Source organism: Pan paniscus, chromosome 11, assembly GCF_029289425.2.
Source record: "Pan paniscus chromosome 11, NHGRI_mPanPan1-v2.0_pri, whole genome shotgun sequence".
Taxonomy (NCBI): domain Eukaryota; kingdom Metazoa; phylum Chordata; class Mammalia; order Primates; family Hominidae; genus Pan; species Pan paniscus.
Window position 1 is genome coordinate 14,046,964 of NC_073260.2, and position 20,704 is coordinate 14,067,667.

The window sequence follows — 20,704 nt, forward strand, 5'->3', positions numbered from 1 at the left end:
AATGTATAGCAGTGAACAATGGAAAAAAAATCTCTGATTTACTAAAAATCATTTACTTCATCATGTGAACAGAGTGCAAATAGCCCACAAAAAACCATTAAGTGCCCGGGCACGGTGGCTCACACCTGTAATCTCAGCCCTTTGGGAGGCCGAGGCAGGTGGATCACCTGAGGTCAGGCGTTCAAGACCAGCCTGGCCAACATGGCAAAACCCTGTCTCTACCAAAAATATAAAAATTAGCCGGGCGTGGTGGTGGGCATCTATAATCCCAGCTACTGGGGAGGCTGAGGCAGAAGAATCGCTTGAACCTGGAAGGCAGAGGTTGCAGTGAGCCAAGATTGTGCCACTGCACTCCAGCCTGGGCAACAAGAGGGGGACTCCATCTCAAAAAAAAACAAAAAACAAACAAACAAACAAACAAAACACCAATAAGTGTAAAATCGCTTTTTCTATTTTTTATTTTGAAAACTGACATTTTCGGGTGATACAATAAGACAAAGACTTGAAGAGTATGATGCCACACTCCTGTTGATACAATTCCACATTACGTTAAATATGAGGTAGATTAATTTTAAGAAACTGGCAGTTCTTAAAAAATTAGCTCACAGAAGTTTAAAAGTAAAATCCCTCTCTTCAAAATGCATAAATTAAAAAGAACTATGTTCACTAAGTGTTGCTGAGTTCCTCATTATAATTAGGCAGGCACTAAAATACTCCTGTTCCCCTGGCTTAAACACTTTTTCCTCATCTTGTTTACTTTGTCTAACTCCCATTCATCACAAAGTGCAAACAGACTTCACCTGCTCCAAGATCTTCTCCTGATACCACCACCATTTTGGCTAAGTTAGGTGTCCCCATAACCCTCATAGTTATCTCCTCAGAATGCTTAGTATGCTGAAGGGTACTAGTCTCTTCTTGTTCTCCCTAACTAAACTATCAACAGCCAACTTGACAGTAAGGGCAGGTCCTAATGGTCTTTGTATCCAGTGTCTATCACAGTGCCTCATGTGCAAGACACATCCACTCTCACAGGACTTCTGTGGGGATTAAATGAAACAACATTTATAAAGTGCCTACCCACAGTATGGAACATGGTATATGCTCAATTAATTTTTTTATAGACAGATAGATAACAAATGTTAACCAAGCAAATAAGGCTTAATTAAATAGAATTCTTAAATAAACAAACTTGAAAAAATAAAATGAAACTTTTGCTTCATTTTGTAACATTAAGATATCTTAGCTCAGTTGATAAAAGACTGATTATTAATGAAAATAATAGAAAATACTATTATTTTCCACTTTATTGATGGAAACTTCTAAAATAATATTGTTTATTATATTATTTAGAACTTTGTAGAAAGGAGGGGGCTACATAATTTTTTTTTTTTTTGAGATAGGGTCTCACTCTGTCACCCAGGCTGAAGTGCAGTGGCACGATCATGGTTCACTGCAGCCTCGACCTCCCAGGCTCAAGCGATCTCCCCATCTCAGCCTCCCAAGTAGCTGGGACCACAGGCACGTGCCACCACACCAGGCTGAGGGCTACATAGTTTTAAAAATGACTACTTATAACATTTCCAAAATTTTTTCAAGAAAAGACAATAAAATTTAAAGAAAGTATACTGTGGATAGCATGATTTCAATTAATTATGAAAAGTATGTAGGCAAAGCTAAAGACTACTGATAAACCTTAACTAATCTGATACGATTTCTAAAAACTGAAATACCATCAGTAAACATGAAGAGAAAGACTTTCCCAAGTACTTAAACATATGTTCCAAAACACTGAGCAATAACAAAGGCTAATGAAATATTAGATTTAAGAGAAAGCTCCGATACGAGAAATTCTCTTTACCTATAGGTAATCGATTCTTTTTATTTGCTGGAGTGGTTGCTGGAGATAGCTGAGGTGTATTGTAGGGAGTCATTTCTAAACTGCTACTTTTTCCTGGCTTGGCCGGGGGTAGGTTTGCCAATAAATTGTCAAGAGCCATTCTATCTTCTCTCAGTTGATCTCCAGACATCACACTCTTCATAAAATTCACCTGGCAAAAGCAAAGAACATTAGCTAGTGAAATCACTTTTTCAAATACAATATGTATTTCCCACACAATGTACTCATGTATGTTTTTGCTCACGCTTAGCTAAAAGACTTTCGAGAAATTCTCTTAAACAATGAAGCCATTACCAGAGTAATAAGCTGACTGTAGGTTATATAAACCACAGTTCTGCTCAATCCTTCCAGAAGATTGACGGAAGACAATGGAGGGGTCTCCACTGCACGGCCCCCAATCACAACATCAAGGAAAGCGGCAACACAGCTCTGTTAAAACAGGAAAAAAACAGTGAAACATTTCCCTTTAAAATACTGGAACGAAATTTCTCATTAAGGTGGACAAGCATGAAAAAATTTAAACATCTTAAAAATCATATTTTTTTAAGATGTTAAATTTTTTTTTTTTTTTTTTTTTGAGACAAAGTTTCACTCTTTTACCCAGGCTGGAATGAAATAGCGCCATCTCAGCTCACTGCAACCTCTGCACACCTCCTCCCCCACTGTGATTCTCCTGCCTCAGCCTCCCGAGTAGCTGGGATTATAGGTGCCACGACCATGCCCGGCTAATTTTTGTATATTTAGTAGAGATGGGGTTTTGCCATGTTGGACAGGCTGGTCTTGAACTCCTGACCTCAGGTGATCCACCCGCCTCGGCCTCCCAAAGTGCCAAAAATACAAATGTGAGCCACCCCGCCTGACCTAATTTTGTATTTTTTGTAGAGATGGGGTTTCACCATGTTGCCCAGACTGGTCTCAAACTTCTGAGTTCAAGTGATCCGTCCACCTCAGCTTCCCAAAGTGCGCTCAGCACTAGGATTACCAGCATGAGCCACTGCACCCAACCTAAAAAAATTAAACTCTTTTTGTACTGATATAGTCTAAGATCTTGGAGCTGGGTGTGGTGGTGCATGCCTGCAATCCCAGCACTTTGGGAGGCCAAGGTGGGTGGACTGCTTGAGCTCAGAAGTTCAAAACCACTTGGGGCAACAGGGCAAAACCTTGTCTCTATGAAAAATACCAAAATTAGCCAGGTGTGGTGGCGCGCACCTGTAGTCCCAGCTACTTGGGAAGCTGAGGTGGGAGGACTGCTTGCGCCAGGGAGGTCGAGGCTGCAGTGAGCTGAGATGGCATCACTGGGTGACAAAGTGAGACCCTGTCTCAAAAAAAAAAAAGAAAATAACAATAAGATGTTGGAGACAAACATAACACAACACAGAACAGTATACACATTGTGCTACTATTTCTGAAAGGGAAAGGAAGGGATGGTTGGAAGTATATAGTGTACGTAGGAATTTGCCTGTAAACATATGGACCTCTAGAAGGAAAAACAACCTAATAACATCATGAATCTTTTGGGGGCCAGGCGTGGTGGCTCACGCCTATAATCCCAGCTACTGGGAGGCTGAGGCAGGAGAATTGCTTGAACCTGGGAGGCAGAGTTAACAGTGAGCCGAGATCTCACCACTGCACTCCAGCCTGGGTGACAACAGCGAACCTCTGTGACAAGAAGGAAACTCTGTCTCAAAAAAAAAAGAATGTTTTGTGGGGGCAGGGAATGAAGACTAGAGATGAGACGTGGAAGGGAAATTTTACTCAAATATCCTTGAATTTTCATTGGTTGAATGTACAGCTTAATCAAAGTAAGACTGATTAAAATTTTATTTAACTAAATTAATTGAACAATGTCATAGATGTTAACTTATAAACTACACTTAAAATTAAACAATTATCGACCAGGCATGGTGGCTGACATCTGTAATCCTAGCACGCTGGAATGCTGAGGCAGGAGGATCACTTGAGGCCAGGAGTCAAGACCAGTCTGCGCAACATAGCAAGATCTCGTCTCTATAACAATAAAAACACTTAGCCGGGCATGGTGGTGTGCCCCTATAGCCCAGGTACTTGGGAGGCTAAGGTGCAAGGACTGCGTGAGCCCAGGAGTTTGAGCCGTGATCACACCACTGCACTCCAGCCTGGGCAACAGAGTGAGACACTGACTCGAAAATTTAAAAGTTGGCCAGGCGCGGTGGCTCACGCCTGTAATCCTAGCACTTTGGGAGGCCGAGGCAGGTGGATCACGAGGCCATGAGTTCAAGACCAGCCTGGCCAAGAAGGTGAAACCCCGTCTCTACTAAAAATACAAAAATTAGCTGGGTGTAGTGGCAGGCACCTGTGATCCCAGTTACTGGGGAGGCTGAGGCAGAGAGTTGCTTGAACCCGGAGGCAGAGGTTGCAGTGAGCCAAGATCGTGCCACTGCACTCCGCCTGGGTGACGGAGCGAGACTCCATCTCAAAAAAAAAAAAAACAACAAAAAAAACTTTTTAAAATAAAATAATCTTAACAGCTCTTTGATTCTCTTACGACGGCATCTCCTCAATACATCTGTGGGAATTAATCATCTTTAAATGCTGCTGATCCAATACTGTAGCTAATTAAAAGAACATTTAATTTAGATATCACCTAAGGACAAGATTTAATGAAGAGAACAGTTAGGCTCACTAATACTTCAGAATTTTCTATAAATCATATTTATTCTTACTTTGTCAAACTTTCCAAGGCTGCTCTTTGTTCGGGGATCTCCCTCTTCAGAGCCAGTCATTGCTAACTGCTGCAAAAGGCGGCCTACCTGCAACCCAAAGCAGTGGTAGGGAGACATAAGCTACAGACAGATACTCACAAATACGTCTCTATGGACGCAAGCACGTCTATTCTGTTCTAAAAATCTGTTTCATAATACTATTCATATCACCTGACCAGGCATATGAAATAGTATCCCCCAAAAAATGTGTACCTTATGTCAGCTTTTACTATTTTTAGATTAAGAGTTAGAGAAAGTATAAATTTTTGCTTTAATTTCTCTTTAACACATAAGATATCAACATTAGGGAAAAAAAGCACAATACATTTGTTTCTGACATTGTACTTTTCATTTGTTTAGAGCTTTTTAAATTAATTTGTAAAAGCTGACTCATTCATTAAATTGCCTTAAGTTAATATTAAGAACATTACCTTATAGCGTTCACAAAGCAATCAAGGTATAATTTTTTTCCTAGATTTAAAAGCAAATGATTCCTAACATAAGCTGGTTTGATAAAGTAAATACTAATTCATAGAACAAGTACCTTACTGGCAAAATTTGTTACTGCACTCTTTTTAAAGGCTAATGATGAAAGTTATTACAACATCCTCTTCTTAATATCTGGGACAAGCCCCCTTTTTACTGATTCTGAAAATATGTAATTCGATCTCTACTGGAATGACAAAAAAAAAAAAAAAAAAAACTACAAATACATTATCTACCATAAGAATAAATTTAAGTGTTTCATGGGCCAGGCACAGTAGCTTACGCCTATGATCCCAGCACTTTGAGAGGCCAAAATAGGAGGATTACCTGAGGCCAGGAGTTCAAGACCAGCCTGGACAACAAAGCAAGACCCTGTCTCTACAAAAACATTTTTTAAATGAGTGAGGTGTGCTGGTACACACCTGTAGTCCCAGCTACTCAGGAGGGTGAGGCAGAAGGGTCACTTGAGCTCAGGAGTTCAAAGGCTACAGAGAGCTAAGATGGCACCACTGTACTCCAGCCTGGGTGACAGAGTGAGACTGTCTCAAAACAAACAGACAAACAAAAAAAAACCTACTGTTTCATGTCAAAAATTTTGTGCTCGCTTCAGAAGCACATATACTAAAATTGGAACTCTACAGAGAAGATTAGCATGGCACCTGTGCAAGGATGACACACAAATTTGTGAAGTGTTCCATATTATAATTTTTTTAAATTTATAAACATTAAAAAAAGTTAAAAATTTTATTTCAGGCATTTCTATACAGTGAATTGCTAAACATCCCAAGGTGATATAACTGATCATTAAAAACAGCTAATCATTTTTTCTGATTTTTTTTTTTTTTTTTTTTTTTTGAGACGGAGTTTCGCTCTTGTTGCCCAGGCTGGAGTGCAATGGTGCAATCTCAGCTCATCGCAACCTCTGTCTCCCGGGTTCAAGCAATTCTCCTGCCTCAGCCTCCCAAGTAACTGGGATTACAGGCATGTGACACCACACCCCGCTAATTTTGTATTTTTAGTAGAGATGGGGTTTCTCCATGTTGGTCAGGTTGGTCTCAAACTCTGGACATCAGGTGATCCGCCCGCCTCGGCCTCCCAAAGTGCTGGGATTACAGGCGTAAGCCACCGCACCCGGCCAATTTTTTTTTTTTTTTTTTAATAGATACGGGGCAGTTGGGGGTCTCACTATGTTGCTGAGGCTGGTCTCAAATTCCTGATGTCAAACGATCTACCCACCTTGGCCTCCCAAAGTGCTGGGATTACAGGTGAGAGCCACCACACCCAGCTTGAGCTAATCATTTTTTAACAATCACCCAAGGCCAGGAGTGGTGGCTCACGCCTGTAATCCCAGCACTTTGGGAAGCCGAGGTGGGCGGATCATCTGAGGTCAGGAGTTTAAGACCAGCCTGACTAAATTTTAACCCCATGGCTAAAAATACAAAAATTAGCCAGGGCGGTGGTGTGCGCCTGTAATCCCAGCTACTCAGGAGGCTGAAGCAGGAGAATTGCTTGAACCCGGGAGGCGGAGGTTGCAGTGAGCTGAGATTGCGCCACTGCACTCCAGCCTGGGCAACAGAGTGAGACCCTGTCTCAAAAAACAGACAAAGACAAAATGTTTTGTGACCGCAATAATTTTAAATCCCAGTATTACTGCTTTTATTTAATAAGATGAAAATACTTAGGACTGGTTGAGAAAAAGTTGTAAGAATATACAAATACTGTCATCGTATTATTTGTTCCCACCCCCACAGCCCAATCAACTGAATTTTAAACTAAATGCCACGTTAATAATAATAGCAAAAGCATACCTGCATCAGATTAAATCGTGCTACTTCATTAATAGGAGCATCGGAAATTATTCCATATTGTTCTGGATTGACAACTGCAGGACAAATGAAGCAGGCCAACAGGAGATCAGTACACATTGCCCTGACCTCCCCAACTTCCAGCCTATCTACACAGGAGAGGGTTTTGTACATCTGAGACACGATCCACCTTAAACTATGTGGAAAACAATATGTGTTCTGTTTGAGATAACCAATAAATTTGTTCACCAAAGCCACTAGCTTGGCTTCATTGGACTCCACCATTTCTTGAACTTTTTGCCTGAATCTATCTGAGCCCTTCTCTCCAAAGAGTTTTTCCTGCTGAGATGGAGAGAACCTCTCAATTAGCTTGTTTGGATCTGTTTCCAGGTGATCTTCATCTTCAACAAGCAGTTGCATAATTGGCTCATGTAAAGTGGCTGTGAGGAAAAGTTTGGCAGAAAACAGTCCTTCAGAAAAAAGTTTAAATAAGATGCTGAAGGCACAAGTTCCTCTCCTCAAAAGTCGCCTAGGGTTGTCACTTTCTTTAAGTTCAAATTCAATCAAGTATCGCAAAACCTGAAGGAGGTAGCTTTCATCTTCTTGCATGATGCAATTGCCATACAGGGAGGTAAAAACTGTGTAAATAACACTTTGTGTGTTCTCCTGATTAAGTTTCTCTCCAGCAACCAAAGAGGAGGCAATAAGACGAGGATTTTCCCTCAATCGACTCAAGAATTCTCCATAAGCAGTCTCCTGAAATCCCAATTGCTTATACCCATCAACAAATTGTGTATCTTCCAAAATTTTGGCATGTTGGCAACATTCAGCAGGGGAAGCTTCAGCACTAAAAAAAAAAAAAAGAGCAAACAAGCAAAATAATAGTATTAATAATAACACATATACTATATCCAAACATGGATATGTGAGTTGATTATGGTCCCAACAATGAGGTCACTCTGAACTGCTAAAATTTTTTAAACTAACAGCAACTCAATGAGTAAAGGACGACAAAACTAAAAAGTACAAAGGACAATTTCCTCTTATCAAATCAGAATCAATGAAAAGTACTGGGGCTGGGTGCGATGGCTCAGACCTGTAATCCCAGCACTTTGTGAGGCCGAGGCGGGCAAATCACTTGAGGCCAGGAAGTCGAGACCAGCCTGGCCAACACAGCGAAACTCCCATTTCTTCTAAAAATACAAAAATTAGCCAGGCATGGTGGCAGGCACCTATAATCCCAGCTACTTGGAAAATTGAGGCAGGAGAATCACTTGAACCCAGAAGGTAGAGGTTGCAGTGAGCTGCAATCATGCCACCTCACTCCACCCTGGCCAACAAAGCAAGACTCTGTCTGGAAAAAAAAGAAAGAAAGAAAGAGAAAATTATCAGTTTGTAGATCCTAAAAACTGTCCAGAGCTGCCCTCTTATGGATTAAATTAAAATTAGCTACAGGAAGGACACAGTGGCTCACACCTGTAATCCCAGACTTTGGGAGGCCAAGGTGGGAGGATCACTTGAGCCCAGGAGTTCAAGACCAGCCTGGAAAATATGGTGAAACCCCATCTCTACAAAAAAATACGAAAATTAGCTAGATGTGGTGGCGTGTGCCTGTAGTCCCAGCACTCAGGAGGCTGAGGTGGGAAAATCGCTTGAGCTCAGAAGCTTGAGACAGCAGTGACTCAAGATCATACCACTGCATTTCAGCCTGGGCGACACAGCCAGATCCTGTCTGAAAAAAAAAAAAAATCAGCTACAGTTAAACTGCTTATGCTTATTTATGGACATAAGAAAGTTTACAAATACTCAAGTACTAAAAAATAATAAAAATGAAGTCGATATCAGCATATTGCTCAACCATTCTCAACAGCAACATGCCAGTATGTAATGACCTGCAGCATCACATCCTTTAACTAGGCTTTTTGCTTCTGGAAACAAATCCAAATAAAATAAGCCTAAAAGATGTGGGGAAAAAAACCACAATGCCCACAACAGCACTGTTCTTTTTTTTTTTTTAACTCATTTTTATTGAAGTAAAATACAGTAAAGTGCACAAATGTCAAGTGTTCAGCTTGAACAATTTTTACACATACATGCACCCAGTAATCACCACTCAGATTAAGACATGGAACATTTTAAAAACCCAAGAATGCTTTCACGTGCCCTTTCCCAGTCAATACCACCCTCTCAAGCCCAAAAAGTAACCATTATTCTGATTTCTGTCATCAAAGATCAGTCCTGCCTCTTTTTGAACTTCATACAAATAGAATCATACAGTATGTATTCTTTTACATCTGGCTTATATTCTCAACAGCACTGATATTCTTAGAGTTAAAAACTGTTCTTGGCCAGGCAGGGTGGCTCATACCTATAATCCCAGCACTTTGGGAGGCCGAGGGGGCAGACTGTGAGGTCAGAAGTTCAAGACCAGTCTGACCAACATGATGAAACCCCATCTCTACTAAAAATACAAAAATTAGCCAGGCATGGTGGCACAAGTCTGTAATCCCAGCTACTCAGGAGGCTGAGGCAGGAGAATCTCTTGAACCCAGGAGGCAGAGGTTTCAGTGAGCTGAGATCATGCCACTGCACTCCAGCCTGGGGGACAGAGCGAGACTCCTACTCAAAAAAAAAATAAAATAAAATAAATGTTCTTCGTAGGTATTAAGACAATAAAATGTGGTTTCTAAACCCGAAAAATAGCTATACAATATCAAAACATGGAAACATATATATATATATATATATATATATATTTTTTTTTTTTTTTTTTTTTTTTGAGACAGAGTCTCACTCTGTCACCCAGGCTAGAGTGCAGTGGTGCGATTTTGGCTCACTGCAACCTCCACCTCCCGGGTTCAAGCCATTCTCCTGCCTCAGCCTCCCGAGTAGCTGGGATTACAGGCGTATGCCACCATGCCCCGCTAATTTTTGTATTTTTAGTAGAGATGGGGTTTCATCATCTTGGCCTGGCTGGTCTTGAACTCCTGACCTCGTGATCCACCCGCCTCGGCCTCCCAAAGTGCTAGGATTACAGGTGTCAGCCACCACACCCAGCTGGAAACCTATATATTAAATAATATTAGGAGAAAAGCAGAACAGATAATTTACTCTCTACAACAACATTTTTTTTTTCTTTTGAGGAGACAGAGTCTGGCTCTATGGCCCAGGCTGGAGTGCAGTGGCACAATCTCGGCCCACTGCAACCTCCACCTCCCGGGTTCAAGCAATTCTCTGCCTCAGCCTCCCAAGTAGCTGGGATTACAGGCGCCTACCACAATGCCCAGATAATTTTTGTATTTTTAGTAGAGATGGAGTTTCACCATCTTGGCCAGGCTGGTCTTAAACTCCTGCCCTCATGATCCACCCGCCTTGGCCTCCCAAAATGCTGGGATTATAGGTGTGAGCCACCACGCCCAGCCAACAATAACATTTTATATAGACAAAGACACAAAACCAATTGGTGTGATATAAAATGTCAATGCTTAAGTTACAATTTTCTATAAAAGTGCCTAAGTTACTTAATAATCCAAATAAACTGTATTATAAGCAAAGACTCACCTTAACATTGATGTAAATTATCTTAAATAATGCACTTTGTTGGAAACAGATTCATTTATTTACAGTTACTAATTTATTTACAGAATCATAGTGGTTCACAAAACTTAAAACCTGAAAATCATTTCTTTACCTGGTTATGATAAGCCGATCCAAATTGATTCTCTGTTGCTTCGCAATCCATGCTGTACGATACAACTTTTCAGCTGTCTTAAGTACATCTGCATTGAGCCTCTGAATGAGCTGTTTCTCAGAGTTTACATATAAGCGTTCCTGCTTGAGGTGATGAGCCAGAGTATGAATATCTAGTTTCACCATCTTCAATGTGGGAAAGGCTCAAAGGCTGATCACTAAGAGTAAAAAGATAAAGATTTAAAGTTTATGTATGTCACTTAAGTTCTTTTCTAAAATCAAAAGGGACAGGAGAACACTTTAAGAATTAAGTTACATTTGGGCAGGCGCGGTGGCTCATGCCTATAATCCCAGCACTTTGGGAGGCCAAGGAGGGCGGATTACAAGATCAAGAGATCGAGACCACCCTGGCCAACATGGTGAAACCTGTCTCTACTAAAACACAAAAAATTAGCCAGGCGCGGTGGGGCGCGCCTGTAGTCCCGGCTACTCAGAAGGCTGAGGCAGGGGGATTCCTCGAACCCGGGAGACAGAGGTTGCAGTGAGCTGAGATTGCATCACTGCACCCCAGCCTGATGACAGAGCAAGAATTGTTCTCAAAAAAAAAAAATTAGGTTACATTTGATACCACTTTTAACTCTAATTTTCAAATAATCTCTATCTTTTTATTACAGAAGTATTACAGGTTCAGCATAGAAAAATTGGTAAATACAGATAAGCAAAAAGAAAAAAAAGCTCACTGCTAAGCCACCGCTTAGAGACAGGTGCTGTAAACCCTGTGTATATCCTCAAATACAATGTCTATTTGTTAACCCCAGAGTTATCCTTGACTGTGCTCTTTCTAATCACAATCAAAATATCCTGTTGATTCTATCTTCAAAATATATTTAAAATCTGACTACTTATTCCCCCCTCCATTGCTAATCACATCAATTCTCACTAGGAGGTGCATAATCACCACATCCTAAGTGATCTCGCTGCTTCCTTTCTTGTACTTCTAGAATCTGTTCTCTACATAGCATAGTGAATTAAAAAGTCAGATCACAGCCGGGCGCGGTGGCTCACGCATGTAATCCCAGCACTTTGGGAGGCCAAGGCAGGTGGATCACCTGAGGTCAGGAGTTCGAGACCAGCCTGGTTAACATGATGAAACCCCATTTCTACTAAAAATACAAAAATTAGTTGGGTGTGGTGGTGTACACCTGTAGTCCTAGCTACTCTGGAGGCTGAGGCAGGAGAATTGTTTGAACCTGGTAGGCGGAGGTTGCAGTGAGGCGAGATCATGCCACTGCACTCCAGCCTGGGCAATAGAGTGAGACTCTATCTCAAAAAACAAAACAAAACAAAACAAAACTTAAGTCAGATCACGTCATTCCCCTACTGGAAACCATCCACAGGCTTTATTTCATGACAGAATGAAATCTGAAGGTCCTATATGATCTACCCCTGGCTACTTCTCCAATTTCCTCTCCTACAATCCCACCCTAGTTCACACAGCTCCAGAACATCTGCCTTCTTGCTGTTCCTTGAACAGGCCAAGCATGTCCCTCTCTCAAAGTGTCCACATTTGCTGACCTCTCTGTCTGGAAGGTTATCCAGTATCTTCATTCCATTCACATCTCTCCACTCAAACATGTATTTAGAAAGGCCTTCTCAGACAACTCCTTCTACAATAGAAAATATAACTTCCTAATCCCTCTTCTGGCCTTTTAAAAAAGCACTGCCCCTATCTAGCATTATATTACAGATATCTACCTGCATGTTAATCGTGCTTATTGTGAGGCTTCCCCACTAGAAGGTAAGTGACAGCAGGGCCAAGCCTTGTTTGCTTTGTTCATTCACAGCTGTAATTTCAGGGATTAGGAGACGGCCTAGTTCACAGCAGGAGTTGAATAAATATTTGCCAAAGGAATAAATGAAATCTCACTACTCTTATTTATCTAGCAGCTAAACAAACTGATACAAATAGCACACATATTTTAAAGCATTATTATTTAAGCTATGCCCTTGAATCTAGAATTTGTGCCAGATCACAAATGTTAAATCAACAACAGAAATACCTGTGGCACAGATAACAAAACATAATATTGTGTGTCTGGGCAGCAGACAGTCATCAAGTTAGCAAAAAATTTCTTGGGTTGGGCACGGTGGCTCACACCTGTAATCCTAGCACTCTGGGAGGCCAAGGCAGGTGGCTCACTTGAGGTCAGGAGTTCGAGACCAGCCTGGCCAACATGGTGAGACCCTGTCTCTACTAAAAATACAAAAATTCACCAGGCGTGGTGGCAGGTGGCTGCAATCCCAGCTACTCAGGAGGCTGAGACAGGAGAAACTTGAACCCAGGAGGCAGAGGTTGCAGTGAGCTGAAATCGCACCACTGCACTCCAGCATGGGCAACAGAACGAGACTGTCTCCAAAAAAATAGGAGAAAAAAAAAAAAAAAAAAAAGGCCAGGCACAGTGGCTCACACCTGTAATCCCAGCACTTTGGGAGGCCAAGGCAAGGGGATCACCTGAGATCAGGAGTTCAAGACCAGCCTGATCATCATGGAGAAACCTGGTCTCTACCAAAAATACAAAATTAGCCGGGCATGGTGGCACATGCCTGTAATCCCAGTTACTCAGGAGACTGAGGCAAGAGCATTGCTTGAACCCGGGAGGCAGACGTTGCAGTGAGCTGAGATCGCGCCACTGCACTCCAGTCTGGTGACAGAGTAAGACTCCATCTCAAAAAAAAACAAAAAAAAAAACTAAGAACTATATGTGGCCGGGTGTGGTGGCTCACACCTGTAATCCCAGCACTTTGGGAGGCTGAGGCAGGTGGATCACCTGAGGTCAGGAGTTTAAGACGAGCCTGGCCAAGATGGTGAAACCCCATCTCTATGAAAAATACAAAAATTAGCTGGGTGTGCAGTGAGCTGAGATCGTTGCCACTGCACTCCAGCATGCGTGACAAGAGAGAAACTCCATCTAAAAAAAAAAAAAACCCTATATGCTTCATTAATTAGTTCAGTTGCCCTGAATATATAATATATAACCTCTTAACCTCAGTTCTTTTCATGTATAAAATGTGCACAAGGCCGGGCGCGGGGGCTCACGCCTGTAATCCCAGCACTTTGGGAGGCCGAGGCAGACAGATCACCTGAGGTCGGGAGTTCAAGACCAGCCTGACCAACACGGAGAAACCCCGTCTCTACTAAAAATATAAAATTAGTCAGGTGTGGTGGTGCATGCCTGTAATCCCAGTTATCAGGAGGCTGAAGCAAGAGAATCGCTTGAACCCGGGAGGCGGAGGTTGCGGTGAGCTGAGATCGCGCCATTGCACTCCAGCCTGGACAACCAGAGTGAAACTCCATCTCAAAACAAAAAAAACAAAGTTGACAAAATCTGAATTTATTCTGTGCCTGGCACAAGCAACATATTAAGCACCAGAAATACAAAAAAAGGAGAAAACCTAGTCTGTGCCCTCAATAACTTTCTAAACTAGTGGAATGAGGCAGGCATGCAAGCAAATGGCTGCCCAAAAACATTATGAGTATTACGCTACAAGTCTACACAACACAGAGCAAGGACAAAAATAAAAGGAATGACTGAAGAAATAGATTCCTCAACTTAGTCTTAAAAGACAAGTATGTGCAAAAACCCAAAAACAAAAAACTGGCCAGGCGCAGAGGCTCACACCTGTAATCCCAGCATTTTGGGAGGCCGAGGCGGGTGGGTCACGAGGTCAGTAGTTCAAGACCAGCCTGGCCAAGATGGTGAAACCCCATCTCTACCAAAAATACAAAAAAAATCAGCCAGGCATGGTGGTAGGCACCTGTAATCCCAGCTACTCAGGAGGCTGAGGCAGAGAACTGCTTGAACCTGGGAGGTGGGGGTTGCAGTGAGCCGAGATTGCACCACTGCACTCCAGCCTGAGTGACAGAGCAAGACTCTGTCTAAAAAATGAAAAAAAAAAAAAAAAAAAAAAACTATTTGCCAGACAGGTGGGGGTAGAATATTCTGGATAGAAAGAGCCAACCAAACAAAGGCATATATATATATATATATGACACGAAGTCTATTTAGGGACCTACACATGGCTTATTTCAGTTTGGGGCCATGTATCTTTGTGCAGTTAAGAGTGGGGATGGAGGGAGGAGGGAGAAAGTGTATACTAAGAGATAAGGCTACAGAGACAGAAGGCATAGAAAACTCAGAGTTAAGAAACTTGGCAGAGGCTCACACCTATAATTCTAGCACTTTGGGAAGCTAAGGCAGGCAGGTCACTTGAGCCCAGGAGTTCGAGACCAGCCTGGGCATCATGGCAAAACTCTATCTCTACAAAAAATACAAAACTTAGCTGGGTGTGGTGGCAGGCGCCTGTAGTCCCAGCTACACAAGAGGCTAGGGTGGGAGCATCTGGAGGTTGAGGCTACCGTGAGCCATGATCATGCCACTGCATTAGAGCAGCTTGGGTGACAGAGTGAAACCCTGTCTCAAAAAAAAAAAAAAAAAAAAAAAGAACTTTGTGATGGAGAAGAGGCTTAAACGGGATTAACACAATTAAATTTATATTTGACTACATAAAGTCTCTGGTACCAAGGGAAAGTGTGAGGAGGTGGGGATGGAATAGACAAAGAGAGACAAAGAAATTGCTGATAAGCAAGAAACGTTGACAGTGGGAAATGGAAAGAACATGGCAAATTCCAGAGAAGTTAAAAGGCAGGAAATACAAGGTGCTGACATCTCCATACAGAGAAGGCGTTATTCATCATGATTATCTTATGAGAAACCAGTTTATAAACTGAAAACTGCGTGGAATGGGTCTAAGAACTTTGCACATTTAGTCTTCATAATATTCCCTCCAAGACAGGTATTTTGCAGCTAAGAAAACTGAGGCCTGGGGATTTGCTCAAGGCCATACAGGTGAGAGGTGATAGAGTCAGTACACTATTGCTATTACCCTAATGTCTACATGAAAAACTCCTAAATCCATATTGATCTACCTAGAAGCACTCCTTTCTTTACAGCGTCACTCAGATATATGCCTTAGATAATCTTTCACAACTTTAAATTCAACTATGTTAAAACCATTGTTTTCCTCTGCAACTTTTTTCTACCTCTGTTAATAACTCAATACCATTCTTCCAATAGGGAAGGAGCATCTTGCTGTATTTCCAGCCGGTATTCTTTTTTTTTTTTTTTTGGAGACGGAGTTTTGCTCTGTCGCTCAGGCTGGAGCAGGCTGGAGTACAATGGCACAATCTCGGCTCACTGCAATCTCCGCCTCCCGGGTTCAAGCGATTCTCCTGCCTCAGCCTCCCAAGTACCTGGGACTACAGGGGCGCGTCACCATGCCCAGCTAATTTTTGTATTTTTAGTAGAGACGGGGTTTCACCATGTTGGCCAGGATGGTCTCGATTTCTTGACCCCATGATCCGCCCACCTGAGCCTCCCAAAGTGCTGGGATTATAGGCGTGAGCCACCGCGCCCGGACCTCTTTTTTTTGTTTTTAAATCTTCTGACCAACTGCTGCCTGTTGACAGCCAGCATTCTTCACAGAGTCTCTCTCATCTGAATTTCCATTCCATCCCTGAGGCCAATCTGTGTCTCAATTATTTCTTAACACACAAACACATTAATACATCTAAATTGCCATCAAAATTATATTATTGTTCTGCCTAAGATACCTTCAGTGGCTTCCCACTACTTCAGGAAAACAGCTAATTGTTTAGGTTTATAACATGTACAGTCTTCTAAAATCTGGTCCCAAACTATTTTCCCAGGCCACCTTCCATTACTCCACTATATGAACCTTTGACTTCATAAAAATATCTTACTTGATATCCCAAACACTAATCTTTCCTTGATTGCTGGTGTCTCACATGCTCCTGCATTTCTGCACTGTTTTGTTTTTGTTCTGGCATGAGACAGGGTCTCACGCCCATTGTCCAGGCTGGAGTGCAGTGCACAATCACGGCTCACTGCAGCCTTGACTTCCTGGGTTCAGGTGATCCTCCCACCTCAGCCTCCTGGGTCTGGGATTACAGGCATGCTGCTAGCTAATTTTTTGTATCTTAAGTAGAGGCGGGATTTCATCATGTTGCCCAGGCTGGTCTTGTACCCCTGGGCTCAAGAGATCTTCCCACCTCAGTCTACCAAAGTGCTGGGATTATAGTAGTGAGCCACTGCACCCGGCCCATGCTGTCAATCTGGCAACTATACATGTCCTGCAGCACACTTACGCTATTGCCCTGTTATTTAAATATTTTACTAACTTACATTTCACATGTTCACATCCCATCAGTCTCCCACGATAGATTTAAAGACTCTAGGGGCTGTGCTGTGCAATATTTTGGCCACACATGGTTGTTTAAATTAATTAAAGTTAAATTTTAAATTAAAATTCAAAATGTACGGTATGCAAATTCTATCTTAACAAAAATAATTTAATTTAAAATTCTGTTTCTTAGTCATACTAGATGCCATTCCTAGTACTGGGGACCCACATGTAGCTAGCAGCTATTACACCGGACAATGCAGACATAGGACATTTCCACCATCACAGAATGATGAAAGTTCTACTGAATAGCACTGCTCTAGAGTACAAATTGTGTCTGATTCAACGTTGAGTTCCTCATAATGTGCACAGAGTAAGCACTTTGAAAGTACCCATTTCTGTGCCTGTAATCCCAGCACTTTAAGAGGCTGAGGCGGGCAGATCACGAGGTCAGGAGTTTGAGACCAACCTGGCCAACATGGTGAAACCCCGTCACTACTAAAAATACAAAAATTAGCCAGGTGTGGTGGTGTGCACCTGTAATCCCAGCTATTTGGGAGGCTGAGGCAGGAGAATCGCTTGAACCCAGGAGGCAGAGGTTGCAGTGAGCTGAGATTGCGCTACTACACTCCAGCTTGGGCGACAGAGCAAGACTCCCTCTCAAAACAAAAAAAAGAAAAAGAAAAAGGTACGGATTTCTGGCCTGGAGCAATGGCTCACACCTGTAATCCCAGCACTTTGGGAGGCCAAGGTGGGTGGATCACCTGAGGTCAGGAGTTCAAGATCAGCGTGGCCAACATGGTGAAACTCCATCTCTATTACAAATACAAAAACATTAGCCAGGAATGGTGGCAAGGGCCTGTAATCCCAGCTACTCAGGAGGCTGAGGCAGGAGAATCACTAAAACCCAGGAGGTGGAGGTTGCACAGTAGAACCCAGGAGGCAGAGGTTGCAGTGAGCCAAGATGACACCACTGCATTCCAGCCTGGGCAAATAGAGTGAGACTCCATCTCAAAAAAAAAACAAAACAAAAAACAAGTACCCATTTCTCCTATTTAAATTTAAATATAAGCAGGCTTACCACACCAAAATTAATGTTCAAATAAGTTTCTCTGTAATTGTAGCAGTGATTCTTGGGACTTTTTTTTTTTTTTAAAGACAGGACCTCACTCTGTTGCCCAGGCTGGAATACACTGGCACGATCACGGCTCACTCCAGCCTTGACCTCCTGGGCTCAAGTGATCCTCCAACATCAGTCTCCTGAGTACCTGGGACTATAGGCGTGTGAAACCACACCTGGCTAATTTTTAAACATTTGTAGAGACAGGGTCTCACTAAGTTACCTAAGCTGGTCTTGAACTCCTAAGCTCAAGCGATCTCAGCTCACTGCAACCTCCGCCTCCCAGGTTCAAGCGATTTTCTTGCCTCAACCTCCTGAGTAGCTGGGATTACAAGTGTGCGCCACCAACAACAAAAAAAATTATTTAGAGTCCCTGCTTTAGAGTTTTTGCATAGATGTTTACATATATTTTCCTAACAACCCTCATGGCTACAAAGATAACATAAATGTAGAAAATCAACAAATAATTGTTAAAATTTACACATTCTTGGGGCTGGGTGTGGTGGCTCATGCCTGTAATCCCAGCACTTTGGGAGGTCAAGGTGGGTGGATCACAAGGTCAGGAGTTTGAGACCAGTCTGGCCAACATGGCGAAACCCTGTCTCTACTAAAAATACAAAAATTAGCCAGGCGTGGTAGCACATGCCTGTAATCCCAGCTACTCCGGAGGCTGAGGCAGCGAATTGCTTGGACCTGGGAGGCAGAGGTTTCAGTGAGCTGAGATTGTGCCACTGCACTCTAGCCTGGGCAACAGAATGAGACTCCGTCTCAAAAAATAAATAAATAAAATAAAATAAAATAAAATTTACACATTCTTTTACAAAATCATTGATAAATTTTTTTAAATAATCAGATGAATTCTAATATGTATTTGCCTACAAGATTTCCTGCTTGTCTTGTAGTTATATTGCTATAATGGGAGAAAAAGCTTAAGAGAAACTGTTCTAGATTAAAAGCAACTAAAACAACATAACCAAATGCAATGCAAGAGTCTTGACTGGCTCTTGATTAGAAGGAAAAGAGAGAAAAGCCACTTTAGGGACAACTGGAGAAATTTAAATATGGACTGGATACCAGATGATATTAGAAAAGTATTGTTAATTATTATTAGGTGTGATATTGGTATTGTGATTACATAGGAGAATACACTGCTTTTAAGAGATGCATGCTTATGTGTATATTTAGAAATAAAATGTTAGGGCCAGGCATGGTGGCTCAGGCCTGTAATCCCAGCACTTTGGGAGGCCGAGGCGGGTGGATCACTTCAGGAGTTCAAGACCCGCCTGGCCAGCATGGTGAGACCCCGTCTCTACTAAAAATACAAACATTAGCCAGGCATGGTGACGTGCACTTTGTAATCCCAGCTACTTGGGAGGCTGAGGCAGGAGAATCGCTTGAACTTGGGAGGCAGAGGTTGTAGTAAGCCAAGATTGTGCCACTGCACTCCAGCCTGGGCAACAAAGCAAGACTCTCTCTCAAAAAAAAAAAAAAGGAAGAAAGAAAGAAAGTGTTAGGATGTCTGCAACTTGTACATGGTTCAGCAAAAACATTGAGAATTTTTTTTAATATAGCAAAATGTAAACTGTTGAATTGAGGTGGTAGGTATATAATGATCGCTGTGCTATCTTTCAATGGTTTTTGTATGTTAGAAATTTTTCATAATTAAAAAATGGGGTAAAATACTTTAGAAATTCTCAAACTGTGCCTTTCTTGCTGCTTAATTCAATGTAATTGAACAAATATATGACTGAGTTTCGCTGGAGCCTAGCCAAATCGCCTAATCTCAAGGAGCTCACAACCTAATTACAATTGAAATATTGTTCAAGATAGAAAGAGAACATAAAATGTTTTCAATGACACAGCAAAATATGAGCCAATTCATGCAATTTAGAAATTAAAGTCTTCAAACACAACTTTACTTTAAAAAATTAACACATGAGGCTGGGCATGGTGGCTCATATCTGTAATGCCAGCACTTTGGGAGGCTAATGTAGGCGGATCACTTGAGCTCAGGAGTTCAAGATCAGTCTGGCCAACATGGTGAAACTCCATCTCTACTAAAAATACAAAAACTAGCCGGGTGTGGTGGCGCATACCTGAATGCCAGCTACTTGGGAGGGTCAGATGGGAGGATCGCTTGAACCCGGGAGGCGGAGGTTACAGTGAGCTGAGATCGTGTCACTGCACTCCAGCCTGGGTGACAGAGCCAGACCCCGTCTCAAAAAAAAAAAAAAAAAAAAAAAAGATTGAGGAAAAGGGTTTGGTAATTTAAAAAGTATACCAATTTGTTCTGCTTTTCTAAGACACCACTATAATATCAGAGGAGTTCAGGGTCACCAGGAATAGCTTAAATAAAATTTAGACATGAACAACTAAAAGTAGGAAAATTTTTACAATACTAAAGACAACAGAAAAGTACAGACATTAGGAAACAAATCAGTTTGTTTCCTGAAAAGTATCAATAACATGACCATCAAACTAACAATAATAATATTAATATCAAACTAGCATTTATTTAGGAGTTATGCCAAGTACTCTGCTATTCTTTTTCCTAACTGAACTCTTACAACCCTGTGACAGGTGTACTCTCATTATCCTCATTTGACAGTTGAGAAAAGTATTGACATATCTAGTATGTAGCTAAGTCAAGATTCAAACAAACTCAGTTCTGTCTGACTCGAAAGAAGCACTTGCTCTCAATCAA

General features: G+C 41.8%; 1 protein-coding gene and 1 non-coding gene across 21 annotated transcripts in view; one reads left to right on the plus strand and one right to left on the minus strand.

Annotated features, from left to right (window-relative positions):
• GAPVD1 (GTPase activating protein and VPS9 domains 1) overlaps nt 1-20,704 on the minus strand; it is a 129,609-nt gene that overhangs the window by 54,684 nt on the left and 54,221 nt on the right. For 18 of the 20 annotated variants that reach the window (XM_055117602.1, XM_034929051.2, XM_034929052.2 and 15 more), the window contains 5 exons: nt 10,621-10,837; nt 6,933-7,776; nt 4,600-4,686; nt 2,192-2,326; nt 1,859-2,048 (listed from right to left, as the gene is read on the minus strand). In XM_055117602.1, the coding sequence (XP_054973577.1) occupies nt 1,859-2,048; nt 2,192-2,326; nt 4,600-4,686; nt 6,933-7,776; nt 10,621-10,805 (1,441 nt within the window). In that variant the 5' untranslated portion in view covers nt 10,806-10,837. Of the gene's footprint in view, nt 1-1,858; nt 2,049-2,191; nt 2,327-4,599; nt 4,687-6,932; nt 7,777-10,620; nt 10,838-20,096; nt 20,218-20,704 lie in introns of all 20 variants that reach the window. The other 2 variants (XM_063594208.1, XM_055117604.1) reach the window with 1 other exon arrangement.
• LOC112440951 (U6 spliceosomal RNA) lies at nt 5,722-5,828 on the plus strand. The gene has a single exon (XR_003028928.2). It is a non-coding gene; the product is annotated as a U6 spliceosomal RNA (small nuclear RNA).